This window comes from Stomoxys calcitrans, chromosome 1, assembly GCF_963082655.1.
Source record: "Stomoxys calcitrans chromosome 1, idStoCalc2.1, whole genome shotgun sequence".
NCBI classification, from domain to species: Eukaryota; Metazoa; Arthropoda; class Insecta; order Diptera; family Muscidae; genus Stomoxys; species Stomoxys calcitrans.
In genome coordinates this window covers 74,830,448-74,857,158 of record NC_081552.1, presented here as the reverse complement: position 1 = coordinate 74,857,158, position 26,711 = coordinate 74,830,448, and the positions used below count along the sequence as shown (strand labels likewise).

At 39.1% G+C, this 26,711-nt stretch overlaps 1 protein-coding gene across 1 annotated transcript in view; it reads left to right on the top strand.

Annotated features, from left to right (window-relative positions):
* Window positions 1–25,262, top strand: part of LOC106085513 (ATP-binding cassette sub-family G member 1) — a 195,304-nt gene extending 170,042 nt beyond the window's left edge. The window contains exons 3-8 of the mRNA XM_059364286.1: window positions 1,526–1,655; window positions 12,296–12,840; window positions 12,900–13,337; window positions 24,094–24,210; window positions 24,272–24,528; window positions 24,594–25,262. Of these exons, the coding sequence (XP_059220269.1) occupies window positions 1,526–1,655; window positions 12,296–12,840; window positions 12,900–13,337; window positions 24,094–24,210; window positions 24,272–24,528; window positions 24,594–24,935 (1,829 nt within the window). The 3' untranslated portion in view covers window positions 24,936–25,262. The remainder of the gene's footprint in view (window positions 1–1,525; window positions 1,656–12,295; window positions 12,841–12,899; window positions 13,338–24,093; window positions 24,211–24,271; window positions 24,529–24,593) is intronic.
* The last annotated feature ends 1,449 nt before the right edge of the window (window positions 25,263–26,711 follow it).

The following is a 26,711-nucleotide window of genomic DNA, read 5'->3' as shown; positions in this document are numbered from 1 at the left end:
AAATCGAAGATTTAAAATGTTAAGAAAAAAATATTAACTTTTTTAAATTTTTTTTAAAGGTTTGATATGAGTATTTTTAAAGTTAAGGAAATTCTGCATTTAAAACTCTTTGGGCGTTTTTAAATCCGTTCATTGGTTTCAAAGTTATAGCTATTCGAAAATTATTTTGTTAAAAAGTTTGAATCCTGACCGTGTGGCAACCCTGCATTACACGGACCTAAAATCATGCTCTCTCTTTAAGTTTTTACATGGTTTAAAACATATATAATTTGCAAAAAAATATAAGCACTTTTTTAGACACCTTTTTTCTAAAGAATGCATATGGGAGCTATATCGAAATCGGAACCATTTTTTTGCAATTTCAATAGGCTTTGTCTCCAGACAAAAAAATTGCTGCCTTTACTTTGTACTCAAATGAACATGGACAGACAGACAGACAGACGAACATACCTAAATCAAATTAAAAAATGCTTTTGATTCGATCCGTATACTTACCAATGCACCTATCTCTCTTTTTTCTAGATGCTTCATAGCTGATATGTGCATCTTATCCTCTGCTTCACCTTATGTAGAACAGAGCAAAACGTTATAGATGAAGTTATGATACTGTATGTATATCTTCGGCAAGCTATGAATATGGCGCTAGATAGCTCTCCTACTTTTGGAGTCAAGCTGGAAATATTCCATTAAACCCTGATAATTTAAAAAGTGGAAAGCTTTTTAGTGCTTTACTTATCATACTGTCCATCACGATGTACTCTTATGTACCTTATCCCACCGTCCATATGTCCGGGAGTCTCGGGACGGGCAGTTTTCGCTCCTCCCCAGTTTTCGCTCTAGTTTTCAAGAGAAACATCACTGAAAGATTGACAATTTCAAAGTTGTAGTTTCCACCTCCACTGTTTAACCATGTTTACTTCCTCTCCTTAATTTACTTTTAGTCATTGACAGGCCCGACTTTGGCTAAAACTTTACAAGTGATATAACTTCCATATAAACCGAGGGCCCTATTTGATTACTTAAACACCCAAAAAGAGCAATTTGCCAGATTTCTACAAACGAGTGTATGTGAGTCTAAAGTCCAAAAGGCATTTCGTACTACTGTCGTTCGTTTATGACAAAAGTACAGATTCCAACGTTTAAATATTCTCGTTTTCAAGGTTTGCCAATATGAAGTGAATTTTATTCAAATTATAGTCCTAGCCTACGACGATTTCATAGCTACTTTCAAGCCGTTCATCATTTTTTGTTGGCACTTTTTTTAAGCGAAGCTGTCATATTTTATTGCCGTTCATAAATTTTCGAAAATTTGCTAATATTCTTGACTTTTTTTTTTGTTTTGTTTTTTGTTTAATGGTTTTAACTGAACATTCTGTGGTGTATGAACAATTAACTAACTAATTTATTAACTGGTTCCAACTATTCTAAAATATAAAAAGAAATCTAATAAAAGAACAAGAAATCAATTTGTATTTTATCGTGACCTAAGAACTTATGATTGTTGTTTTCTTTTGCTTTTTTTCAGTCAAAGTGGTTGGTGAACGTCAAATATTGAAGGGTGTTAGTGGAAGCTTCCGCAATGGCCAGCTTTCAGCTATTATGGGTCCTTCGGGAGCCGGAAAGAGCAGTTTATTAAATGCCATATCGGGATTTGTGTAAGTACATATGTATATGTATGGAATTATATCCCTGACATTCGTGGTAAAAATCTTTTCTACCCCCATAAAATACAATGACCAAATTTGAATCATCCGCTATACGCAGAAAAATCATAATATTGAGTGCTGTCCGATTGAAGTTTTTATACTCGACGAGAAGAGATCTCCTTTTTCGATTGATGTGTACCCGGGCAATTTACTTAAGTGAAAGAAAAACACGTAAGAGCGTGCTAAGTTCGGCCGGGCCGAATCTTGGGAATACACCACCATGGGTCCTGCTAAAATATGGAAGCTATATCCAGTTGTAAACCGATATGAACCGTACATGGCACAGTTGATGAAAGTCATTACAGAAAACAATTGGGTTGCCCAAAAAGTAATTGCAGATTTTTTAAAAGAAAGTAAATGCATTTTTAATAAAACTTAGAATGAACTTTAATCAAATATACGTTTTTTACACTTTTTTTCTAAAGCAAGCTAAAAGTAACAGCTGATAACTGACAGAAGAAAGAAAGCAATTACAGAGTCACAAGCTGTGAAAAAATTTGTCAACGCCGACTATATGAAAAATCCGCAATTACTTTTTGGGCAACCCAATATATGCAAAATTATAGCCAAATCGGCTTGTAGGGGCTCAAGAAGTAAAATCGGGAGATCTGTTTATATGGGAGCTATATCATGATCTTGGCCGATTTGGACCGTACTTAACACAGTTGTTGGAAGTCATAACAGAACACTATGTGCAAAATTTCAGCCAAATCGGACAAAACTTGCGGCTTCCAGGGGCTCAAGAAGTCAAATCAGGAGTTCGGTTTATGTGGGAGCTATATCAGGATATAGACCGATTTAAACCGTACTCAAGAAGTCAAGTCGGGATATCGGTTTATATGGGAGCTATATCAGGCTATACACAGATTTGAATCATACTTGTTACAGTTGCTGGAAGTCATAAAAGAACATTATATCAAAATTTCAGGCAAATCGGACGAAAATTGCGGCTTCTAAGGGCTCAAGAAGTCAAATCGGGAGATCGGTTTATATGGGAGCTATATCAGGTTATAGACCGATTTAAGCCGTACTTGGCACAGTTGTTTGAAGTCATAACAGAACACTATGTGCAAAATTTCAGATCAATCGGATGAAAATTGAGGATATCAATTGTTATGGGAGCTAGATCAGGCTATTGACCGATTTGAAACATTCTTAGTACATACTTAGGCAAATCGGACAAAAATTGCGGCTTCCAAGGGCTCAAGAAGTCAAATCGAGAGATCGGTTTATATGGGAGCTATATCTATATCTGAACCGATATGGCCCATTTGCAATCCGTTCGACCGCTATCGTGATTTCGAAAGACAGACGGACGAACGGACATGTGTTGATCGACTCAGATTATCAAAACGATCAAGAATGTATACACTTTATGTGGTCCAAGACCAATATTTCAAAGTGTTACAAACGAAATGACTTAATAAGTATACCCCCATCCTATGGTGGTGGGTACAATTATATACAGGGCCTCCTGGGTAGATCCGCCAAAACCCAACTACCAAGACAACTTTTGTAGATAAATTTACAAATTCTTCCATTGAGAAAGAAGAAAAATCTTCTATTATTATCATTCGTTTGGTCACAAAAAATATTTTATTTTGTTGTTGGGTCAACCAGCTTAGACCAATGCGTTTTTATTTCTTGCTTCTATTTGAAAAAGAAAAACAAACCCCCTTTGAAGAGTCTCAGCAATTGTGATGTGTTAAATATATTGGAGGTGGGCTGCAAGGATCGCGATTTCCGCCATTGTCAGGTGCCATCGCAAGATGATGAGGCCATCTTACACATGCTTCCACCTACTCACTAATTAGTGAGCAGTATGCCCTTCGAATGAAACGTTGGGTCTGGTTATTCAACCTTTTATTATAGGTCTTGTGTCTTTATCTTCTATCTTCTCATGGGTGGGAAATTTCTGGTCAGGATGTTTTTCGACAAAAAATTAATTTAAGGCTCTTAATTGTAACATGAACAGAAGAAGGATACCTTCTAGTTCCTAACGTTGTACAATCCAGATCGCTTTTTAAAGCCCAATATCTTGCGAATGTTCACATCCTCTAAATCAGATGAGTTCTCAAAGAAAATAGAACCTAAAGTGGAACTCCTACTGACTGTTAGTACGGGACACACAGAAGTCGTTATTTGCAAACCTCAGTCTGTTAGCATGTTTTCAGATCAGACAGTGACCTGTCATTATTAACATGACGGACAAAAAGACTGAGACGTCTGTTCTAGCCAGCGGTAGTCCAGATAAGGCCACATATTTTTGGAGTGTTCTTTGGCCTTCGGGCCTTAGCCTGAAGACCTAGCCTTCATGTCACTAGAGGCATAACCACAGATTCCAGTTTCACCAGGAATGTGTAAGCCTCGCAAGCTCGTCTGCTCTACAATCCCTTGGGATCTCTCTGGTACAGTACTTTCAGTACTTTTTATCAAAAAGCGGCTCAGGCAATGTGTAACCCACACTGCCTGGAACATTGGGCATTGTATCAATGATAACACAGTGTCCGTAGCCGCCACTTGACCAAAGAGAAAGTTCCTTAGCTTCACAGCAGTGGTCGCAGCAATTTGTCAAGCCACAATGTCCATAGGCATTTGGTATAGCATTAAATTCAACGTATCGTATGGCGTAGTCCCCAGTTCGGCTGTGATACACACACAAGCGATCGTTTGGATACCGCTGAGTATTGAACTATACACCTAACCTAGCCTAACCAAATTTATTATTCAAAACAGCAAAAATATTTGCTAAAACAGCAGTTTTGTCTGCTGTCTAGGGCTGCTGTATTAACAAATATTTCGGTCAGCTAAATCAGCAAACAAAATCTCCTGTTTTTAGTAGAAAAATCTGCTGAAAACAATGTTATGCTATTTGTTATGTTTGCTTGTTTTGATTGCTATATTCTTTCTTCTAACATCCCCTTCATACTTCATACAACAGACTTTTCAGCAGTAATCCTGCTGTAATAGCAGAACTACTGCTGCCATAGCAGCAAAATTATCTTCTAATATTCAGCAGACAGTGTTTGCTATTTTCAGCAAATTTTTTTCTATGAGTGTAGGTGGACATTTTAAGGGCCGTCCACCAGACCACAGCACCATTTACCATTATAGGTCTGACAACTGCAGTATACACCCAGTGCATGACACGCGGATTAAAGCCCCAACTTTTGCCAATAGCTCTCTGCAGGTGTTTAGAGCAAGAGTTACCTTTCTTACCCATTTCAAAATGTTGGATTTAAAGTTAAATTTCCTGTCCAGCAAAACACCCAGGTATTTTGCGTTTTCAGTAAATGGAACATTCTCCTCGTCCACGCAATCAACATGGACCGCATCGCCCCGAAAAAGGATTCACCAAGTTTACTGATGGCAGCCCTCTCCTTCACGGCCGAATCGTCTGCACTTTTATTCTGCTTACTCCGCTACGGCCCGGCAACCAAACGATGCGTATCGTACCATCCTCGGAGAAGGCGCTAATCCTATTTTTGCATTCCAAAACCGTCCGTGACCCCAACGTCGTGGTTGTTATACCCCTGCCCTCACGATCGGGACGATTCCAGAAGGTCCGAATCTCCGCCTGCAGGGTCGTATTATAGTTAGGTAGTCGGAAATAGATCTCAATCCCTGGGTTCTCAATGTAGACTCCTAGACCCACTCTGCCCTCTACATGATCTATCCGTAAAGCATGATGACAACATCAGAGTTCCGTCAATCCATGATAGTAGCGTCCCGCATTGGATCTAAAACCTCTTCCATTCCATCCAGGTTTTCTATTGTCGCCCTGTGAGTTGGGCATCATCATCGCCCAGCCTATGCCAAGACAACATGTTTTCTAAACCTGTTATGTTGTCTTATGTTGCACTTTCTTTCATTGCAGCCCCCAAACTATTGAGGCGTAAGTTAGAATAGGTATAATCAGGCTCCTTTAGAACCCGTAGGAGTGGCCTGTGACGTGCGTTGTACCACTTTCTCCCATATGATATATTACGTCATGGGTCCCACAATTTATCCACCTGTTTCTAAACTAGCATATGGTTTATCCAGTCTCCTAGGACCGGTCCACCCAATGCTAATCTAAGGATTGGACCAGTGTGTTGGTCCTCACATTGTTAAAAATCTCTCAATGTCAATGCATACCGCCAACGTGTACATTAGAGCGATTTGGACTTTTTTAAATCATTTAGCAAAAACGCAAACTATATAAAATTCTAAGAAAATTCCATATATCTAAAATAAAATCCTAATCTGAGCCTCTCGACTATGGTCGACTTTGCCAAAAAATTAATGCATGAAATAATAGCTTTTATCAAGTCGAGAGGCGCGGGTTAGGGTTTGATTTTAGATCCATGGTTTCTTCGGAGAATTTCTTAACGAATTTTATGTAGTGTACGTTTTTGCTATATGATTTATTATTTTTTTTTCTCCAAACAAATCGATCCCCCCTAGTGTACATCCTGCCATTGCTGCTTCCGATGGCAAGGTTGGCGCATAATTTTTCCACAATAAAAATAACTCAAACGCATTTTACGACCACCTAGATCTAAGATTGCCAACAACACACTACCGCATTTAACTTCCTATGCCCTCGGGTAGAGGAATAACCAACAGTAGTAAACGTTCAGTGTAATCAACTTTGTGTGCATCGTTCGGTCGACATATTGTTGTTATTTTTAATAGCTACTTCACTTGGTTGACTGTTCGGGTTTTACTGTTCTTCATACAAACACAATTTAGTATTTTCAACTGTGTTGATGGAACCATCACTGACCTAGATTCTAGAGTCATTAGGATTAATCCGAGGAATCTCATCACTCTTTGGTGGTGATGCCCACTGTCTGCCCTGTGAAAAAGGCTATAATTTGATGCGTTCAATCTTACTTTACTTTAATTGGCTATGACAGAATATTTGTTCTACTAGCCGAACGTCGAATAGCGTTCCAAGACCTCGATCTTCTGCGCTCATTCTAAAATCTCTGACACCAAGTTTCGAGGTGTCTCCCACAACTTGATCTTTCCATCGGGCTTTTGGTCTTCCCGGTTTGCGTGTACCACCGTGTTTGCCTTCAAAAGACTTCTTTGCTGGAGCTTCTTCATCCATTCTGACAACATGACATAGCCAACGCAGCCGTCGTATTTTGATGCGTATAACTATGCTATCGTCGTCATACAGCTCGGTGGTTCATACGTCGCCTATATTCTCCGTTAACGCACACTGGTCCATATATTTTACGAAGAATCTTTCTCTCAAATACTCCAAGCACTGCCTCATTTGCTTTCACAAGTACCCATGCTTCAGAACCATATAACAGCACGGGGAGTATCAGTGTTTTGTATAGTGTAATCTTCGTCTTTCAAGAGGTGGCCTTGTTTCTAAACTGCTTACTTAGTTCAAAGAAGCATCTGTTTGCCAGTATGATTCTTCACTTAATCTCAAAACTGATGTCATTCGTTTCGGTTACGGCAGTGCCGAGGTAGATAAAGTTACTGACTGTCTCAAAGTTGTGGTTCCGAACTTTCTCCATTTTCTTTATCTGCTCGGTTGTTCAAGGCTTTTTGGCAGTTGAAACCATCCATCTCTTTCGATTCTTTCAAAGGCTGCAGTTACTACTTCCGGTGACCGACCTATGATATCGATGTCGTCGCCATAGGCGAGTAGCTTGTATTCTCTTGTAATTAGTGTTCATATCTATTCACATCTGCATCTCGTATAATCTTCTCCAGGAGGATATTAAAGAGATCACACGATAGGCTGTCTTCTTGTCTGAAACCTCGTTTGATATTAAATGGTTCGGAGAGATTTTTTTCTATTCTTACTGAAGAACGCGTATCAGCAAGTGTCATCCTGCAGAGTCTTATTAATTTTGCAGGGATACCAAACTCAGACATGGCTTGAAATACCTTTGAACGTAAAGGAGTATCGAAGCCGACTTTGTAATCAACAAAGAGATGGTAGATGTTGATTTGTCCTTCTCGGGTCTTTTTCAAGATTTGGCGCAGTGTGAATATCTGATCCAGAGTGGATTTACCAGGTCTAAAGCCCCATTGATAGGGCTAGATTATCTCATTGACTTTAGGTTTTAAACTTTCACACAGTACGCTCGAAAGTATCTTGTATGCGATGGGGAGGAGACTAATTCCTCTGTAGTTGACACATTCCGTTTTGTCTCCTTTCTTGTGTACGGGTCATAGTATGCTGAGGTTCCAATCATCGGGTATGCGTTCTTCTAGCCAGATTGCGCATATAAGCTGATGCATACGCCTTATCAGCGTGTCGCCTCCGGTCTTAAATAGTTCAGCGGGTAACCCGTCGGGTCTTGCTGCCTTGTTGTTCTTTAGTCGGGTCACAGCTACTTGGACCTCATTCTGACTAGGAGGTAAACATTCTATACCATCATCAGGGATTGGTTCTGCGGTATTCTCTTCGCCTCCAACATCGGACACTAGCAGTTGGTTAAAATGTTCTTTCCATATCCTCAGCATGTTATCTGCGTCAGTTTTCTTCTTTTTCTATGCAGGAGGATGTGCCTGCACCAAAGCCATCGGTTTGATGTTTAATTTTTTGGTAGAATTTCCGGACTTCATTCTGACTCCTGTACATCTCAATTCGCTCACACTCACGCCTTTCCATTTCCTCTTTCTTTCTACGGAATAGACGTTTCTCCTCACTCCTTTTCTCCCGATACCTCTCCTTCACCTGGCACGTTGCTACTGATTGCAGGGTTGCTCTATATGCCGCATTCTTGGCTTCAGTAGCATCTCGACACTCTTGGTCGTACCATGGGTTTCTTGGAGAAGGTTTCCGGTACCCAATTACGGATTTAGCAACATTTTCCATGGAGTGGGCAATAATTTGTGCATCTTCTCACAAAGAAACCCATTTGCGTACTCTGTGAGAGGTTTCCTAGATAAAAAGTATTAAAAACTCCCCTTTTCCTGTGGTAATAAAGACTACCCTCTTCTAAGATATGTGCTAATAAAACTACCCACTTCCAAGCTATATGGTAAAAAATCTACAATTTTAGAAGACATATTGTAATAAAAACTACCCTATTCCAGACATATATTAAAACAGAACTACTCTTTAACAACATATTTAGTAATAAACTACCCTTTTTCAAGATAAATGGGAATAGAATTACTCTTTTCCAAGATAAATGGTACTTAAACTACTCTTTCCGAAATAAGTAATAAAAATACTCTTTACAAAAGGTAAAGGGTAATAAAACTACCCTTTCCAAAAGGTAAGGGGAAATAAAAATATCCTTTCTATAGGTAAGCGGCAATGTTACTAACCTCTCTAAAGGTAAAGGTTAATAAAACCATCCTTTCCACTGGTAAAGGAAAATAACACTTTTCTACCCAAGGGAAAGGTGTAATAAAGCTAGCCTTCCCAAAGCTAATGGACATTAAATATACTATATTATAAAACAACGCTCTCCCAAGGTAGGTAACAAAACTATCCCTTCCCGGAGGGAAGTGTACCAAAACTATCCTTTCTCAAAAGAGAGGGTACTAAAACGACACTGTCCCAAGGAATAGGGTACTAAAATTACACATTCCAAAGGCAAAATATACTAAAACCACCCTTATCTAAGGTAAAGGGTAATAAAACTACCCTTTTTATAATTTGAAGGGTAATGAAACTACCCTATGAAACTACTACTAAAGCTGTTATACAATCCTTTGCCTTAGGAAATAAGGCAAAGGATTGTATAACAGCTTTAGCGAGGTTTGTAACATTGTCCTTGAAGATCGTGAAGAAGTTAGCCTCACCGGCAAACCAGAACAGTTCTGGTTCAAATGCTTTCTGGCAGATGCGGCCGTCTTAATTAATACAGAGCTAAGGTTGATGCCAGCTTGGTAGACGTATGTCCGGATTGTAACCATGGACCACACGAAACACGCGACTTGTCTGTCTATCCGATCAATCCTATTCAACTTAGGATCAGATCCTTCAGGGTGCAATCCAACATAGCGCAGAGTTCCTAGTACTGGATACTTAACATAACCCAAGAGACGAGTGGATGAGACACAACACACTGCTACAACACCAACTCGGTCAGTAACAAAACTACGCTTTTGCTAGGAAATTGATATCAATCAACTACCCCTTTGTAAGGAATGTATTGCTATTCGGTAGGAAAGGATACTAAAATTTTGCCTTTGGCATGAGAAAGAGTCCTCACACTATCCCTTCGCAAGGTAAAGTGTACTTAAAATGATGCTTTAATTACATTTTCGCAAGGGAAACCCCCTTTCAAAAGGGTAAAGAGCTAATATTACCCTTTCGTATAGGAAAGGGTACTTAAACTATCCTTCCGCAAGGGAAACGGTATTAAGCCTACTGAATGAGTCAGTCTCGCCAAAACGTTAATGAGAAAAAAAAAACAGTTGCACTTCTCCCATTGTACGTTCGAAAATATCCGTGTCCGCACATTAGTTGTGTCATGTAGTAATTAGTCATTTTCTTTTCTGCCCATCCATTGTCGTTCGTTGAGGATCGGACTAAAAGCCTAAATTTTCTGTGCCGTAATAGTGTGATGCTTTAGAACGAAATTTTGTGGGTGCGTAGGAAAACCTAATTAGCCGAAATTACCAGGATCGAATTACATTGGCCACTAGCTTATAACTTCATTTCTCACCCATTTTCCTTACACTCAACGAAATTTGTTATTCAAAACAGCAAAAATGTGTGCTAAAATAGCAATTTTTGTTTGCAGAAAGAAGTACAGAAGACATGAGTGATGTTTCAGCAAAAATAGTGCTACTGTTTTAGCAAACATTTCGTACTGTATTTCAGCTAACAAAATCTTCTTAATATTAAAAAAAAAAACAAATGTACTGAAATGAAAATTTTGTTTGCTTTTATTTTATAATGTTGTTTATGTTTGCATTTTACGGCCGGTCATGTGTTTTGATTACTTTGGGTATTTTCTACGAATGGAGTCCAGTTAGTGCAAAATTGCAAATTTTGCCCATTAACATTCCACTAAGGAACAGGGGCAAACTTCTCACATATCAATGAGTGCAGTCCGATTCAAATTTAAGCTCAATTATAAGGGGCCTCCTTTTTATAGCCGAGTCCGAACGGCGAGCCGCAGTGCGACACCTCTTTGGAGAGAAATTTTACATGGCTTAGTACCTCGCAAATGTCGCCAGCATTAGGAGGGGAAACCCACCGGTGAACAATTTTTCTTTTTCCTCAATAGGAAACAGGAGACTGAGTTTTCCTGTGATGGACAGGAAACTGACTAAGTTTAAGCTCAATGATAAGGGGCCTCCTTTTTATAGCCGAGTCCGAACGGCGTGACGCAGTGGGACACCTCTTTGGAGAGAAGTTTTACATGGCATAGTAACTCACAAATGGTGCCAGCATTAGGAGGGTAAAAACCACCGCTGAAAATTTTTTCTGATGGTCTCGCCAGGATTCGAACCTAGGCGTTCAACGTCATAGGCGGACATGCTAACCTCTGCGCTACGGTGGCCTCCAGTCCAGTTAGTGACCATCACAAATTATAGCCCCCATATAAACCGATTTCCCGGTTTTAATTCTTGAGCATCTTGAAACCTCAATTTTCATCCTATTTGGCTAAAATTTGGAACAAAGATTTGAGTTATGACTTCCAACATTCATGCCATGTATGATCCAAATCGGTCTATAAACATGCATAGCCGCCATAAATTTCAGCCAATTCAGGTGAAAATTTAGGGCTGAAGAAGTCAAATCCGGGGATCCGTGATTTGACTTCTTCAGCCCTGAATTTTCACCTGAATTGGCTGAAATTTAACACAAAAACCTAACTTATGACTTACAAAATCAGTTCAAAGCTTTATCTGAATTATCAATATGGTGATATAGGCCCCCTAAGTACCGATATCTCCATATAACTTCTTGAGATCAAAATAATTAAAATACAAACTCAGTTAATAAGGGTACGAAATCCATGGTGGTGGATACCCAAGATTCAGCCCGGCCGAACTTAGCACGCTTTTACTTGTTTGGTCTAACTACGTATTGTCCCTTTTTACTCTCTGCTTTTACGAGGAAAGCCATTTGTTTGGTTTTTCTGATTTTTTAACACAACAACAACAATACCGATGTCGTGCGAGTAAAGTAGAACAACAACTGTGCAAAGGCATTTTGTACGGAGAAATGTCGCGAAAGTGCTTCAGACCTACTTAATGCTCTGACGCATGTGTGCTGTGTGTTGTTTACAAAAACGTGACCCCTATGCTCCAAGTCTCACAAGCAATGTGTGCAATAAACAACAACAAAAGGATAACATAAATGTGTGCAGTGTTGGTGTCTGTCCGGAACCTTTTTTCTCATTCTCTTCTAAAAAATCTTCTCTTTCATATTATGCCATCATAAATAGGAGTAATTTTCAGCAAACAACAGACTTTTCAGCAGTAAGCTTGCTGTTCTGAAATTGCAGAACTACTGCTTTAATAACAGCAAAACTACCTACCAACAGCCAGTGGACAGTGTTTCCTATTTTCAGCATTTTTTTTTTATTGCGTGTACTATACTTCTGAAATTTGTGAAGTCTTCATAAGTATCTTCATTTTCTTTCTATTATTCGTTACAGCACTTCCGGCGTCAAAGGTCATATAAATATAGATCGAAAACATTCCTGTTATATTACCCAAGAGGATCATCATCAAACTCTACTCACCGTTTATGAGTTGATGAATCTTGCCTGTGATCTCAAGTTGAAGAGAAATCATCAACAAAACAAAGATCAGTTGATACGAGAAATTTTGGAAAGTCTTAATTTAAATCACCGTCGAAATGTTAATGCTAATGATTTGAGTGGTGGTGAAAGGAAACGATTATCGGTGGCGTTAGAGTTGGTAGCCAATCCCAAGATATTCTTTTTGGATGAGCCCACTAGTGGTTTGGATGAGGTAACCGCTAATCAATGTATACGATTATTGAGATCGTTGGCCCAACGTGGCCATACAGTTGTCTGCACCATACATCAGCCATCAGCGACTGTTTTCAACTATTTCGATAATGTCTATGTGTTGGCCAAGGGCAGATGTGTGTATCAGGGATCGCCAAGGGCTTTGGTCTCCTATCTAAGTCATGCTGAAAAAGATTGTCCCACTTATTATAGCCCAGCGGATTATAGTATGTAGAAAATGATAGAATGTCGATATGTTTTTAATCGATTTAATTTTTCATTTCAGTTATCGAACTTTGCGACTTTGAAGATCCCCAAATGATACCTGCCTTAAGTGATCTTGTGGACAATGGCAAATTATTGTACACAGCTCCCTGTGATAATGAATACTTCAAGAATTCTAAATATCCCCTTGTCAATGACTCGAAATCATTTCGCCAAGCCTTGATCTCATTCTTCCCAGAAACACCGAAATCGAATGGTTTCGCTTCTATACTGACAAAAAGTGCAGCAAATGGTAATAGCCTCTTGAGCAACAGCAAATCGGTGCTCTTACAACAAGCCAAATCTCTTATGAAGCGTTTGTCGCCCAAGGAACGCGAAGGAATATCCAGTTTTCAACAGTTCACCGTACTTGTGCATATCTTATTTTTAAGAATATTGCGGGCTCGTATACCAATTATTATACAACTAATCCATCACATAATGGTGGGATTACTTTTTGGTAAGTTGATTTATTGAGTTTTCTGCTGGAACATAGAAGGTCAAAGATGATTTCTTCATTGAAACTTAATGGACAGAATGCGTACATTTGTCATAAAACAATTATTACCCATGCAAAATGGTTTTCATAATATTATGAAGTAGAGAAAAAGAAGACTTTGATATTAAGAAGTTAAGAAATTAATGTGTGTAATTAATTAGTATTTGTATTTTGTCATGTGCATGAAGTGTAAACAACACACTTTCCTTTCACTCGAAAAATTTTGTTGTTATATCAAAGTTTATTCCATTTTTATTATCTTTGGATAATCTTATGGCAATAGGTATTTAGATTCAGGCTTTTTTGAACAGATTAAGTGGTCGTGTAATCAATCTTGGACTCAAGTGTTTGTGTCAGCCCGTAGCTATGCGTGTAAATAGTCTTCAAGAAAGAGGTTCTCCTTAGTATCCTATTACCACTTCTTCTACCAAATATTCGTGAACGTGATACGAATATGTGTGACACCCTTTTGTTGCTGCAAAACAAGCTCTGGAGATTCTACAACATATAATTGTTGCTTGTCACAGAAAGAATCGTTGGGAACATAATGTTGTTGTGACCACATTTTCATAGGGGGGTGGCAATCCTCGTCAAGCTTCTATAGGTGAGCAAGCTCTTTCCGGTCCAAAGGACCGATCATAGCAGGAACAGGGTGGCCATTGGTTATTTAAAGGCGTTAAAACTCGGCTTGTCATATCGAGCATCATAGGCACTCAATATTTGTGCTAGGGCCAATGCCACCCGACCTCTCACTTAGACTCTCCGCTCAACACCGCTGATTATCCACGATTGCCGTTGCAGCTACTCTGAATGGACGCGCCCGGTAACTTGCAGCTAAGCTTCTCGTGACAGCAATGAACACCACATAGTTCAGGCATCAATGTTCCACCTTGTGTGGTGCTCTCAGCTATCCCGTGCCGGGAAGATAATTTACATGTAGTAGTTCATAGAGCAACGTTGTGCACGGTGCGCCTGAACCAACGTAAAATACAAAGGTTTTACACCTGAAAAATTATTTGAGATTCTGAAACTTCAACGTTCACAGACGAGAAAAAATCCAAAAAATCTGTGGAGAGATTTTTAAATAAATCCACTTTGAAAATTCGTGCGCACGAAGTGCGATTAGACTTTTTTTGAAAACAAAAACTCAAATTGAAAGTTTTCTTAGAGAAACAAACAAAGATATCTGAATGATTTTTTCCTCGTTTTCCGGGCCCGCTCCGCTGCGCCTTCTTTTACTTTATATGAAAAAAATTTTCCTTGAAATATTTATTTTCGACAATTAAAGAGCTTTCAGTGAAATACCATGCTACGAAAATAGTATATAGCTTGACAAACAGTTTAACAATATAAGTGCCTTTATTTGAATCCCATATGAACTTTATTGGTCTACGAATTTAGATTTGGATGTAAGGTGTACTCCATTCATATAATACTTTATTTCAGCCCGATATTCTCATGATGTTTGATTTAGGAGTGTTTTCGGGAGTGAGGCGGTACCCCAGACACTTGGCCCTGAAAAATATCAGCATCGTGCTCTTCTCTCAAATACCATTTATTTAAACCCCATATAGCCATTGGTTTTGAGGGGGGGGTTTACAGGATGAGGCGTCCTCCAAACACATGGTCCCAAAATTGGTTATCAAATTTGTTTTCTAATCTCAAATTCCTTTAATTTGCGCCACAAACGGCACCAACCCCAACCACACTGGCATCACACTGTAATACGAATGGTATTGAAAAATCCGCATTGATCAATACAGGAGCACTACACAGCTTACACTTCAAAAGTTCGAACGCCTCTTACGCTTCAGGTGTCCATTTAAACGATTTCTTCTTAGAATGCAATTCAGTTAAAGAAAATGTATAACGAGAAAACTCACAAATGAATCGCCCATACCTTCCAATCATACCAAGGAATTGCCTCAGAGAACGTATAGACTTTGGGGATGGAAATTCGGCAATTGCACTTACTTTTTCTGAGTCAACCTTAAGACACCCCTCGCCAACAATATATCCCAAATACTTCACGTGTCTAATTGCAAAACAAGAAGGAATCATCTAGTTTTATCTGCCAAAATGCATCTTTAAGATCCCCTTTGGAGATAAAACGTACTGAAGGCAACCTTGACAAAATTCCTTCAATGTTCGGAATAGGATAAGAATCCTTTACCGTTGCCGAATTAAGTTTCATGCTGTCCACGCAGAAGCGAACTTTGTCAGGTTTAACTATCAATACACGAGGCGAAGACCATGGAGACTGAGGACACTCCTCAATAACTCCCAATGACAACATCCTATCAATTTCCGTAAATAGAATTTTCTCCCTCGCTGGAGATATCGGATAGTATCTCTGTTTAACTGGCTTGGACTCTCCTGTATCGATATGATGTCCGACTAACGTGGTACATCCAAGACCATCCCTGTCAGAATTGGGGAACATCTCAATAACAACATTCAGTTTACGTCTCTGGTCCTCCGATAATTCAATGGAGTCCAAGTCCATATCGATACCGCAAATCTCATCTTGTCCGGAACCCAAAGAAATGGAAATTTTAAATTTGGACCAAAAATCCATTCCACAAATAATATCTTGCTTAATAGACTCCACAACCAAAAACTCAAATTTACATTTCTGATTTTGATAATAAAAATCTAACTCAATTATTCCTGAAATTGACTGTTTCTGATGGACAGCGGTCTTCACATTTTCGCGACATTTCTTAAAATCAGATGATTTCTTCAGTTCCTGAGCCATATCACCACCAATAACACTCTTATTAGCTCCACTGTCTACTAGAGCGAAATATAATTTTCCTTTGAAATTTAGAGCTACATAAGGCCGAGTATCTGAATCTTTGGTTACAATCGTTGCAATTTTATACTTTTTAAAGGTCTTCAGCTGTTTCCAAAATTCTCTCATACGTAAAGCACTTCGCTTGGACTTACAATTTTTTAAAGATTTCCTCGCAAGTATAATTTTAGGTTTTATAAAGCTGTGTGGTAAAATTAGGTTACTTGTTCTGGCATTTCTAAAGTCTGGGTTTTTCTCAATAGCTTCAATATTTTATTTATTTTCATCAATTTCGTAGGATGTCCTCTTTTGTTTGGAGGACATCCTTCAAGGCGTTTCCCGAATTGGCGCAGTTAGTGCAGGATGGTTTATATGTGTTCTTAAGTCTACAGCCGTAACAAAAGACAGTTTTCTCCCTCAAACAATCTTTGTACAGATGGCCACGCTCCTCACAATTCCAACATTTTATATCCTTAAGAACCGCATTGAACTCATATTCGTTTGATCCTTCGTCATCCACATCCTCCTCGTCCACTAATTCTGCTACCTGAGGCTTCCTCTCACGTCTAAATTTGACGACTGATTGCACATTCTTCATAAATTTCTCGTACCTTTCACCGATTTTCTGAGTTCTGAAACCTGACGTATGTCCAAGTGTAAGAGTTCATGACGAATCTCGGGTCTAAGGTTCGAAGCATAGTCTCACAAAGTTCTTCATCACCAATAGGTTCACGCAATCGATCTGCCAATGTCATTATGAATTAATAATACTCGTCAATGGACTCGTTATAACATTGTTTTCGGCGACGAATGTCATCCTTAATATCAAAGTCGCTACAAAAGTCCTTGTATTGTATTTTTAAACACCTACTAAGTTCCGTCCATTCGATAGTATCGCTTTGACGGTGGTATCTCCAAAACCAAAGCCAAAGCTTTACCCTCAAACAGAACATGTATGTATCTACATTACAAATCAAAATTTCCTCCCAGTGTATTCGTTGTCATGATATTCACTCTATATATAAACTCCTCTACTGGAAAGTCCTTATCACTACCGGAGAAAGAAATTTTCCAGTTCCGAATTGTATTAAGTATCTTCTCAGGTTGTTCTTGGGGCACGGAGTATTGAGTGTTTCGTCCGTTGTTGGTTCTAATCGCCGTGGACGTAGGCTCCCTAGGACTAGAAGGATGATCCCTAGGACTTACTTATTCGCTATTCAAATTCATTTCACGGATTAGGTTACCGATCTCGTTCGAAATTGTAGAAGTAATCTCCCTACGCATTTCTGACATAGAGACACTAATCATCTGCTGGACTCGGTCCTCGTTTATTACCGAAGACATCTCTTTCGTACTATCTACCAATCCACTTTCACCGGAATGTGTCCCGTTCCGATCAGAACCAGGTGCTCTGTCCCCGGATCTAGTCCAATAGCCATTCTCAGGTGGCCTTTCTTCCCTGTCCCTGCTGTGTGCCAATGGCATCTTTCCAAAATGTTAAATAAGAAATGAAGTCAACTATAATATATAAAATACACTAACTAAATTTTGTTTTAAATAAATAAAATACGATATGAGATGCTAACTGCTCACTACTCAGCATAGAAACAAAGCAGTAGGGATAAATCTGAGATCATCTTCACTATAAAATAAAACGAACAGTAACAAAAACAAAAATTGGAAATGCTGTTAAACCTGGATTACCAAGGTATGTTTTTTTTCTAGCAAAATAGTCGAAAAACACAAATCCCTAATGAAACACCATGTTCAACAACAAAGTTCCTCGAGTTTTCGCCTGGGTAAGAAACCAATAAAAATCAGCTAATTCAATCCGTATTTAAAATCCCAAGGAAAATGAAAGAAAAAGAAAAGGATAAGAGAAGTGAAGGAAATAAATAAAAGTTATCATTTATTCCGTTTCGGTGTATGACTTCGCAGCAACACTTCCACAAACCAAAAGTCACCGAAAACGTTTTCAAAGATATCCTCCTAAATAAATCTGGTACAGGAACCTCGCAGATAGTAAACCATAAATCCAAACTATTTCAGAAGAAGGGAAAATAAAATAAAAGGAAAGGAAAGGAAAGGAAAAGGACCAGCATTAAGGTGACACATTGCTGGTTTATCGGATTCTATGAAAGTCTGAAAACGACTAGTTGCTGGCCCTACGTTGGGCGCCATTTAATTTATGTAACGAACCACCACCCTAGGCCCTACTTCCTCTCAGAGTCGCTACCTCCTCGCCGCCGGACGTGCTCAGTCCTGGGGCGGTTCTTTCCCGTTGGAACTAGGCTTGGTTTCGCTACCATAAAATTAAAAATAAGGTAGCTTAAAAGAATAGTAAGTGAAAGGAAGAATAGCAAAGGTACTTAATAAAAGAAAAATTAAGGACAGAAGAAATTTGAGTGAAGCTGATCTCAGGAGCAGTCTAAGATGTAATTTGACTGCCATTCTCTACCCACCCAACCATGCTGACGAATCCTTCAGCCCATTTTATCCCCCACTACTGTATGTCCTTCACCTTTCGTGAGTTATTAAGAAAAAATGTTTAAAATATCGTTATAATATATTTAACAAGTAAAAGCGTGCTAAGTTCGGCCGGGCCGAATCTTATATACCCTCCACCATGGATCGCATTTGTCGAGTTCTTTTTCCGGCATCTCTTCTTAGGCAAAAAAAGGATATAAGAAAAGATTTGCTCTGCTATTAGAGCGATATCAAGATATGGTCCGGTTTGGACCACAATTAAATTATATGTTGGAGACCTGTGTAAAATGTCAGCCAATTCGAATAAGAATTGCGCCCTTTTGGGGGCTCAAGAAGTAAAATAGGGAGATCGATTTATATGGGAACTGTATCGGGCTATAGACCGATTCAGACCATAATTAAGACGTATGTTGATGGTCATGAGGGGATCCGTCGTACAAAATTTCAGGCAAATCAGATAATAATTGCGACCTCTAGAGGCTCAAGAAGTCAAGATCCCAGATCGGTTTATATGGCAGCTATATCAGGTTATGAACCGATTTGAACCTTATTTGACACAGTTGTTGAAAGTAGGGTTAAAATACGTCATGCAAAATTTCAGCCAAATCGGATAGGAATTGCGCCCTCTAAAAACTCAAGAAATCAAGACCCAAGATCAGTTTATATGACAGCTATATCAGTTTATGGACCGATTTGAAGCATACTTGGCACAGTTGTTGGATATCATAGCAAAACACGTTGTGCAAAATTTCATTTCAATCGGATATGAATTGCGCACTCTAGAAGCTCACGAAGTCAAGACCCAAAATCGGTTTATATGGCAGCTATATGAGTTTATGGACCGATTTGAACCATACTTGGCACAGTTGTTGGATATCATATCAAAACACGTTGTGCAAAATTTCATTCCAATCGGATATGAATTGCGCACTCTAGAGGCTCAAGAAGGCAAGACACAAGATCGGTTTATATGGCAGCTATATCAAAACATGAACCGATATGGCCCGTGTACAATACCATCCGACCTACACTAATAAGAAATATTTGTGCAAAATTGCAAGCGGCTAGCTTTACTCCTTCGGAAGTTAGCGTGCTTTCGACAGACAGACGGACGGACATGGCTAGATCGACATAAAATGTCGCGACGATCAAGAATATATATATACTCTACGGGGTCTCAGACGAATATTTCCCACCCCATCCTATGGTGGAGGGTATAAAAATTAATAGTAATCGATTTGTGGCAATTAAAGGTATAAAACTTAGTTAAATAGAAAGTGTTTGTATTAAAGGTAATCTGAGTTTATAAATAAGCTAAAAGTGAATGATATTGAAAGAAAGAACTATAGTTTACGTAAAAATAAAAACTAAACCTAGCATTTAGTAAAGATAAGTGTCGTGAATTTGTGCTATTATAAAAATGTGACATGAGCATAACATATTACATAATATTATGAAAACTCACCACCTAATATCCACGGTGTCCTTAGGCCTTCAGACGTGGGATTTGAAATTGCTATAGTTCTGGATGGTTATAAAAGTTAAGGCTTCAAATTTGCTTTGCTCGTGCACCAAAAAATCATATAAACTTAATAATTGTCTTAAATGTAATAATGGGGAAAATAAACTAAATGTATATACTATAAATAATTCTTGTTTTATCTCCAATTGAAAAAGAATGAGAATCTCCAGAATTCTTTAATTGACACAATTTGGTAATAGGGAAATGCTGTGTCCATTGGGCTCCAATAAAACTATGGATGGGAAGACTTTAGCGTTTGATGCATTGATTTGACAAGTCAGGGTTTTAGGTCAATTTTGGGTTTATTGAGCTCTAATCAAACCATCGATTGGAAGACTCCTGTCTTGATATTTTCGTTTGACAAATTAAAAAAATTTTGTGTTCGTTGAGCTCCAATCAAAGCATCGATTAGAAGACTCCGGTCTCGATATTAGTAGAATCAAAAATCTCAATATCCGCCTTTAAAAGGCATCAATTGGTCTTTGGGACCGATTATATAATAATTAGGGGATTGATGTCTAAGGCAATTCGCGACCAATACAGATAATTTGAGATTGGAGTTTTCCTCTTCTGTTCTTCGTGGACAGCGCCGATTAACAGAGGAATCGGCAATCTGCGTTAAAATAATGGGGATGCAATTTAGAGGAAAGAACTTTAATATTTTAATTTAAATGCTTACCCAAACAACAGGAAAATAAAAATAATTGAAAAATTAATTTCGTAGTCGAAATTTAAAAATAAATTGATGTGGTCTGCTCGTGGCCCTTTTATCTCCTTAATAATTATTCAATTAAATCTTCGATTATTTCTTTCTTTTTCTTTTCGTATAAAATATTTTCTGACACGTCTAACACCAATCGTACTTTAAATTTCAAAGCACATTATATTTTAAGAAATAAAACAAAAAATTTATAAAATACATTATTTCCCAACAAGTGTGTAAAATACTAGAAACCGTAAATAAAAGAGGTCACAAAGGTGCTGTGCGAACAGTCAGCATTGAGTCACAAGCGTCGTCGTCGTCGGACTATGTGACCCCCCCGACCTCTCGTACGGCAATATACGCAACAGCAGCATCCCAGCCCATATATTGCCAGGCCAGTGCCGGGAAATGTATAATTTTTGCAACTAAACTGCACAGGTCTTCGTGGCAGGATCGATGAGATTGTGGATTTCATGAGTCGGAAAAATATATTGGTCGCAACGACACAAAGCTGACCAACACCTGCAGCTTGCACAGTTGTCACGGGTACAATGTGCTACGTAAGGATCGCTCAAGGAATGGAGGTGGGTGGCTTTCGTGATACAGCATTCAGTGCAATATAGACCCATCTCGCCTGTGCCTGTCGCTAGTGATGCTACATGGAGTGCATGAGGATAGCAGTCAGGTCCGGTACTGCCAAGATGGTGCTATACAACGTGTACATACCGCCGGTTGGTAGCTGTGTCCCGATTAATGGCCAAGCCTACAACCCTGACATAAGTGGGTTACTATCTGGCCATAATCGTCTGGTTCTAGGGGACTTTAATACGCATCACACGTCATGGCATTCTTCCCTAGGTAACGACCAGCGTGGCATAGCTTTGGAAGAACAGATTGAAGGCTCCACGTTTTGCACGGTGAATGAGGATGCCCCCACTAGGATTACGAGGAGGCGCAGCAGCCAGACATATCCATTGCATCCCCTGATCTTCTGAATAACGTATCCTGGCAAAACGTCATCTCTTTGGGGTCAGACCACCTCCCCATAATTCTCACCATCGACCGACCACCCGACTTCATAACCTCTGAGCGCCGGACGTTTATCAATCAGAAGAAGGCCGATTGGGCTGCTTTCAGAGAGTATACCAATCGCCGCTTCAGTGATCGGCCACCCCCCTCTGATGTGCTAGTGGCCGAGAGGAAATTCCGAGACATTATTAACGCAGCAGCCGCTCGCTTTATACCAGCCGGTCGAATACCCTAAGTGCGGCCCAATTTCCCTGCGCAGGCAGTGGTACTCACAGACGGGCGTGATGGGATTCGTTGTATGGACCCCACTAACCCCAGAATCAGCGAGCTGAATCTGGAAATAAACAGGGTAGTCAACCAACATAAGCGGTATTTGTGGCTGGAACACTTTGAGCAATGTAGCTTAGGCACCGGTTTAGGCAAGCTGTGGTTTACTGTTAAGTCACTCTCGAACTCCGGTAGACGGGATGACAGGACCTCAGTCACTTATGGCGAAATAACCGTGACTGATCCGAAGAGATGCGCCAGGTTGTTCAACCGTCATTTTATTATGCACCCGAGAGTGACAGGGCAAGGAGGAGAGCCATTCGCCGTATTCGTGGTCTCCGAGCCGATGGACCTTGAGTACCTTACTATTGTCCTCAACCTGTTCCCGATATCTGGAAAATGGGCAGAGTTATCCCGCTACTGAAGCCTGGAAAGGACCCGAGTTTGGGAGAGTCGTACATATCGATCTCCCTTCTCTCACCTGTAGCAAAGACGCTTGAGGCATTACTCCCGAGCCTCGTAGGAGAATTTTCATTCGCCGAGCATCAACATGGATTTCGAAGACTGCATAGCACAACAACAGCTTTGCATGCCATCACCGCACACATTTGCCGTGGCTTCAATCAGCCCAGGCCATGTGATAGGACGGTCCTCGTGGCACTGGACCTATTGAAGGCATTCGACACGGTCAGCCATGCCAAAATACTTGAAGACATCACCAACACGTCCCTCCAGCCAGGCCTGAAACGCTGGGTCGCGAATTATCTGTGTGGTCTCCAGTCATTTGTGGAATATAGGGATAAGGAGTCAAAGCAACGGAGTTCGCCAAGATGGGGTGATATCTCCGCCACTGTTTTACCTCCAGAACGCCGACCTCTGAGTCTAAAGGCATTAAATCACACGATCTACGCGGCCAATTGAGCGGTCTCGAACGTGAAATACAATTGTCACCGTCACCGAACTCGCCTCTCAATAAGTCCATTGTTACGCGTGCCGTGTGGCATGTGGCATCGTCTTGTTGAAACCACATCATGCAAATCAAGCTCTTGCATTTTGGGCAAAAAAAGTTGATTATCATCTCACGGTAGCGCTCACCATTCACATTCGCGCCATACGATTCGCGTCATTTTTGAAGAAGTACGGTCCAATGATGCCACCGGCCCATAAACGGCACCAAACTGTGACTTCTTCTGGATGCATTGGTAGCTCTTGCAATGCTTCTGGCTGATCTTCCTTCAAAATCGACAATCGTGCTTATTTACGTACCCATTGGGCATTTTTCGCTTAATGGGTACGTAAAGATTCGTCGTCGTTTTTAATTTAATTTGCTCATTAATTAGTCAAGCCGTTAGACCATATATGACTAAAACACTATCAAATGAACAATTCATAAATGTTTTCTTAAAAATAAATCAGGAAGTAAATACTACTCAAAACTAGTTAATCCCATAAATTTAACTATTTAATATTACCAATAATAATTTATAGTACATATAACATTAAAACTTTTCTTAGAAAATAAATCACGAATTAAATACTACTCAAAAGTCAAAATTTTGGTAATAAAATTCAATAATTTGCAAGCGTTGTTCTATTGTAAGACAATTCATGGTTCAATTATAGACCAAACTGAAGATGATTGACAGTGAAACAAAACAAGAAACGTGCGTGAGCTGTTAAAACCGGTGTTGCCAAAAAGATAATAGCTAAAAAATGACCCTTTAAATGTTAAATCCAGCTTTTGGTATAAGGTCATAAAATTTGTTTTTGGTAGTAACAACTCCAACTTTCAACATTTCCCACCTCTAGGCATTGACTTGGGGTCAATTGTTTCCCAATGTTGTCGGTGCATTTATCTAACCCTAAATTTAACTAAATTACTTAATATTTTCTATATCCTTCTCTTCCTTCACAGGACTACTCTATTACAACAAGGGCAATCAGGGCACGGAGTTCTTTGGTCATTTAAAATATTGCATAAGTGTCATTGTTATGATAGCCTATACGCAGATTATATTACCAGTAATTACATGTAAGTACCTCATACGGATTTAAAAATTTTAGGTTTTAATTTAATTTCATAATTTTTTTAGATCCCCTTGAGGTGAAAATTGTGAAAAAGCAAACGTTTAATCACTGGTATTCGCTGTCCAATTATTTTCTGGCTTTATGCATTAGTCGCATGCCTTTACAAATCCTTTACAACATGATCTTTTTGACTATAAGCTATTGGATGACTGGATTTCCGGCTCAATGGTGGCGTTTTGCCATATTCATTGGTGTGGGCATTATGGTTTCCTTTGTGGCCGAGGGCATGGGTCTAACAATTGGAGCGGCCTTTGGCATAACTGTAAGTGAACTCTAAAACATTGTATTAGGCCCATTGTTAATCTTGATCAACTTCTCGTTCTTTAGAATGGCTCTGTGGTGGGACCCATGAGTATTGCCGCTTTTATGGGTCTGGCTATTTATGGATTCGATTTTGCAGCTCAAATCTCCCCAGCCATGGATTGGTTTATGACCGTCAGTTTTATGCGTGATGGAGTTGTTGCCCTGGTCATAACCCTCTTCGGCTATGGCCGTGACATTCTCGAATGTAGTGATATATATTGTCATTTCGGTGACCCCCGAGTCCTGTTGAAATTTTTAAAGCTGGAAAAGGTCACTGTGTTCCATCAAATGACGTACTTACTTGTATTGTTTCTCTTCTTTAGAATATCATTGTATGTATCACTCTGGCGACGTTGTAAAACGTAGTTGCATACGTCTCCAAAATTCTCATAATTGCTTATAGTACTTTAAGAAATGTTTGTTTGTATACAAACACAGGGGAAACAAGATTTACTGTGATAATTATTAAGAACTTTTGTTTTATCCAAATTCAATTCGAGTTTTTTTTTAATCGAAATAATCCATTCCTTGAGATTTAATCGATGTGTGTCTGGATGGCATCCAAAGAATTTTTTCTTAGATATTTTTTAATTACATTTAATCGCCAGAAGTTGAAATGCAGAATATGGTGTATTTTATAGAATTAAAAAAAAATCCAATTTATATTCGCTACAATAAAATTGTTATAAAATATTTTGTTTTGTACAAAGAGATTTTATCTAAACTAAAACATGAGGTAAATCACCGTAGAAATATATTTAGTTTGACCGCGGTTAATCTTATATATGTTACAAAGATTTCTATATGACTTCTTGGTATCGACTGAAACTAAAAGGCATTTTTCGAGGTCATACCAGAAATCCACATACAAATTTTTATCCTATTTGTATAGGAACTGGGATCTATATATGCCCAACACTACAAACTACAACTCCTATGGAGTCAAATCGGCAGATCTTTTTCAATTGTAGCTATATCATCTTGTCAACTTTCCTTTGGCGTTCTGGGAAATAGAAGGGGCTTTTGAGCAGGTTGGAAAGAGGGTGTGGATATTAATCCGCTTCATGCCACTATGAACATTAGGGTGATGACTTTTTTACAACCTCATACTTCCTGTATCATATTTAGATGAGTTTTTACTCACGCACAAAATTATTTAAAAATTTTTAATTCGGCATTTTGGAGTCACTGTGGCTCTTAAGCTTGAACATATATGTAAAATCATCAAAAACACAAGGAAATTAAATATCCACGTTGTCATTGGTTGTCCCGGCCTATGCTGATTGAAGATTCATCTTTTTTCCCGTGTGTCTTCAAGCATTTAAGAGCTTTTGAACATTCATTCAGAGCTACAGATAGTTCTTCAAAAACTTCAGCACGAAACAATTGACTACTCAACCAATGATCAGCCCATGAGTAAGAAATAAATGAACCGATTTTAAGCAACCTCTTCCGGGGATTCAGGCATCAGAATAAACGCAAGAAGGGTTTGATGTTTGGGATCTGGTTAAACCTTACAATAAGTAATTCACTCCTCTCAGTGAAGTAATGGAATACACGGGAGAGGTGCAAGAGAAACTGCATTTCGTCTATCCGGCCTCCGGTTTCTTTAATCTGAGTTTTACCATTTCTGAAGACTGCTATCAATTCATCAAAATTGCTCATCAATTTCTACACCAAGAAGTACTGGATGTTTGGTGAGCTAGTCGATCAATAGAACTCATCGTCCATGGCAACGCGAAAAAGGCAATCCAGCACATGTTGCTGGCAACAGATGAACTTGGGCGTGGGGTGACCTTTCTCTTGGAACATTTGCTGCCGTCGATCTAAAAAGCCCGTTTTTGCCGGTATTCACGCTTGTTATATCGGCAAAAATCATCAAATTGATCCCCACCCGGCACGGGATAACTATTGGGTTGCCCAAAAAGTAATTGCGGATTTTTTAAAAGAAAGTAAATGCATTTTTAATAAAACTTAGAATGAACTTTAATCAAATATACTTTTTTACACTTTTTTTCTAAAGCAAGCAAAAAGTAACAGCTGATAACTGACAGAAGAAAGAATGCAATTACAGAGTCACAAGCTGTGAAAAAATTTTCAACGCCGACTATATGAAAAATCCGCAATTACTTTTTGGGCAAC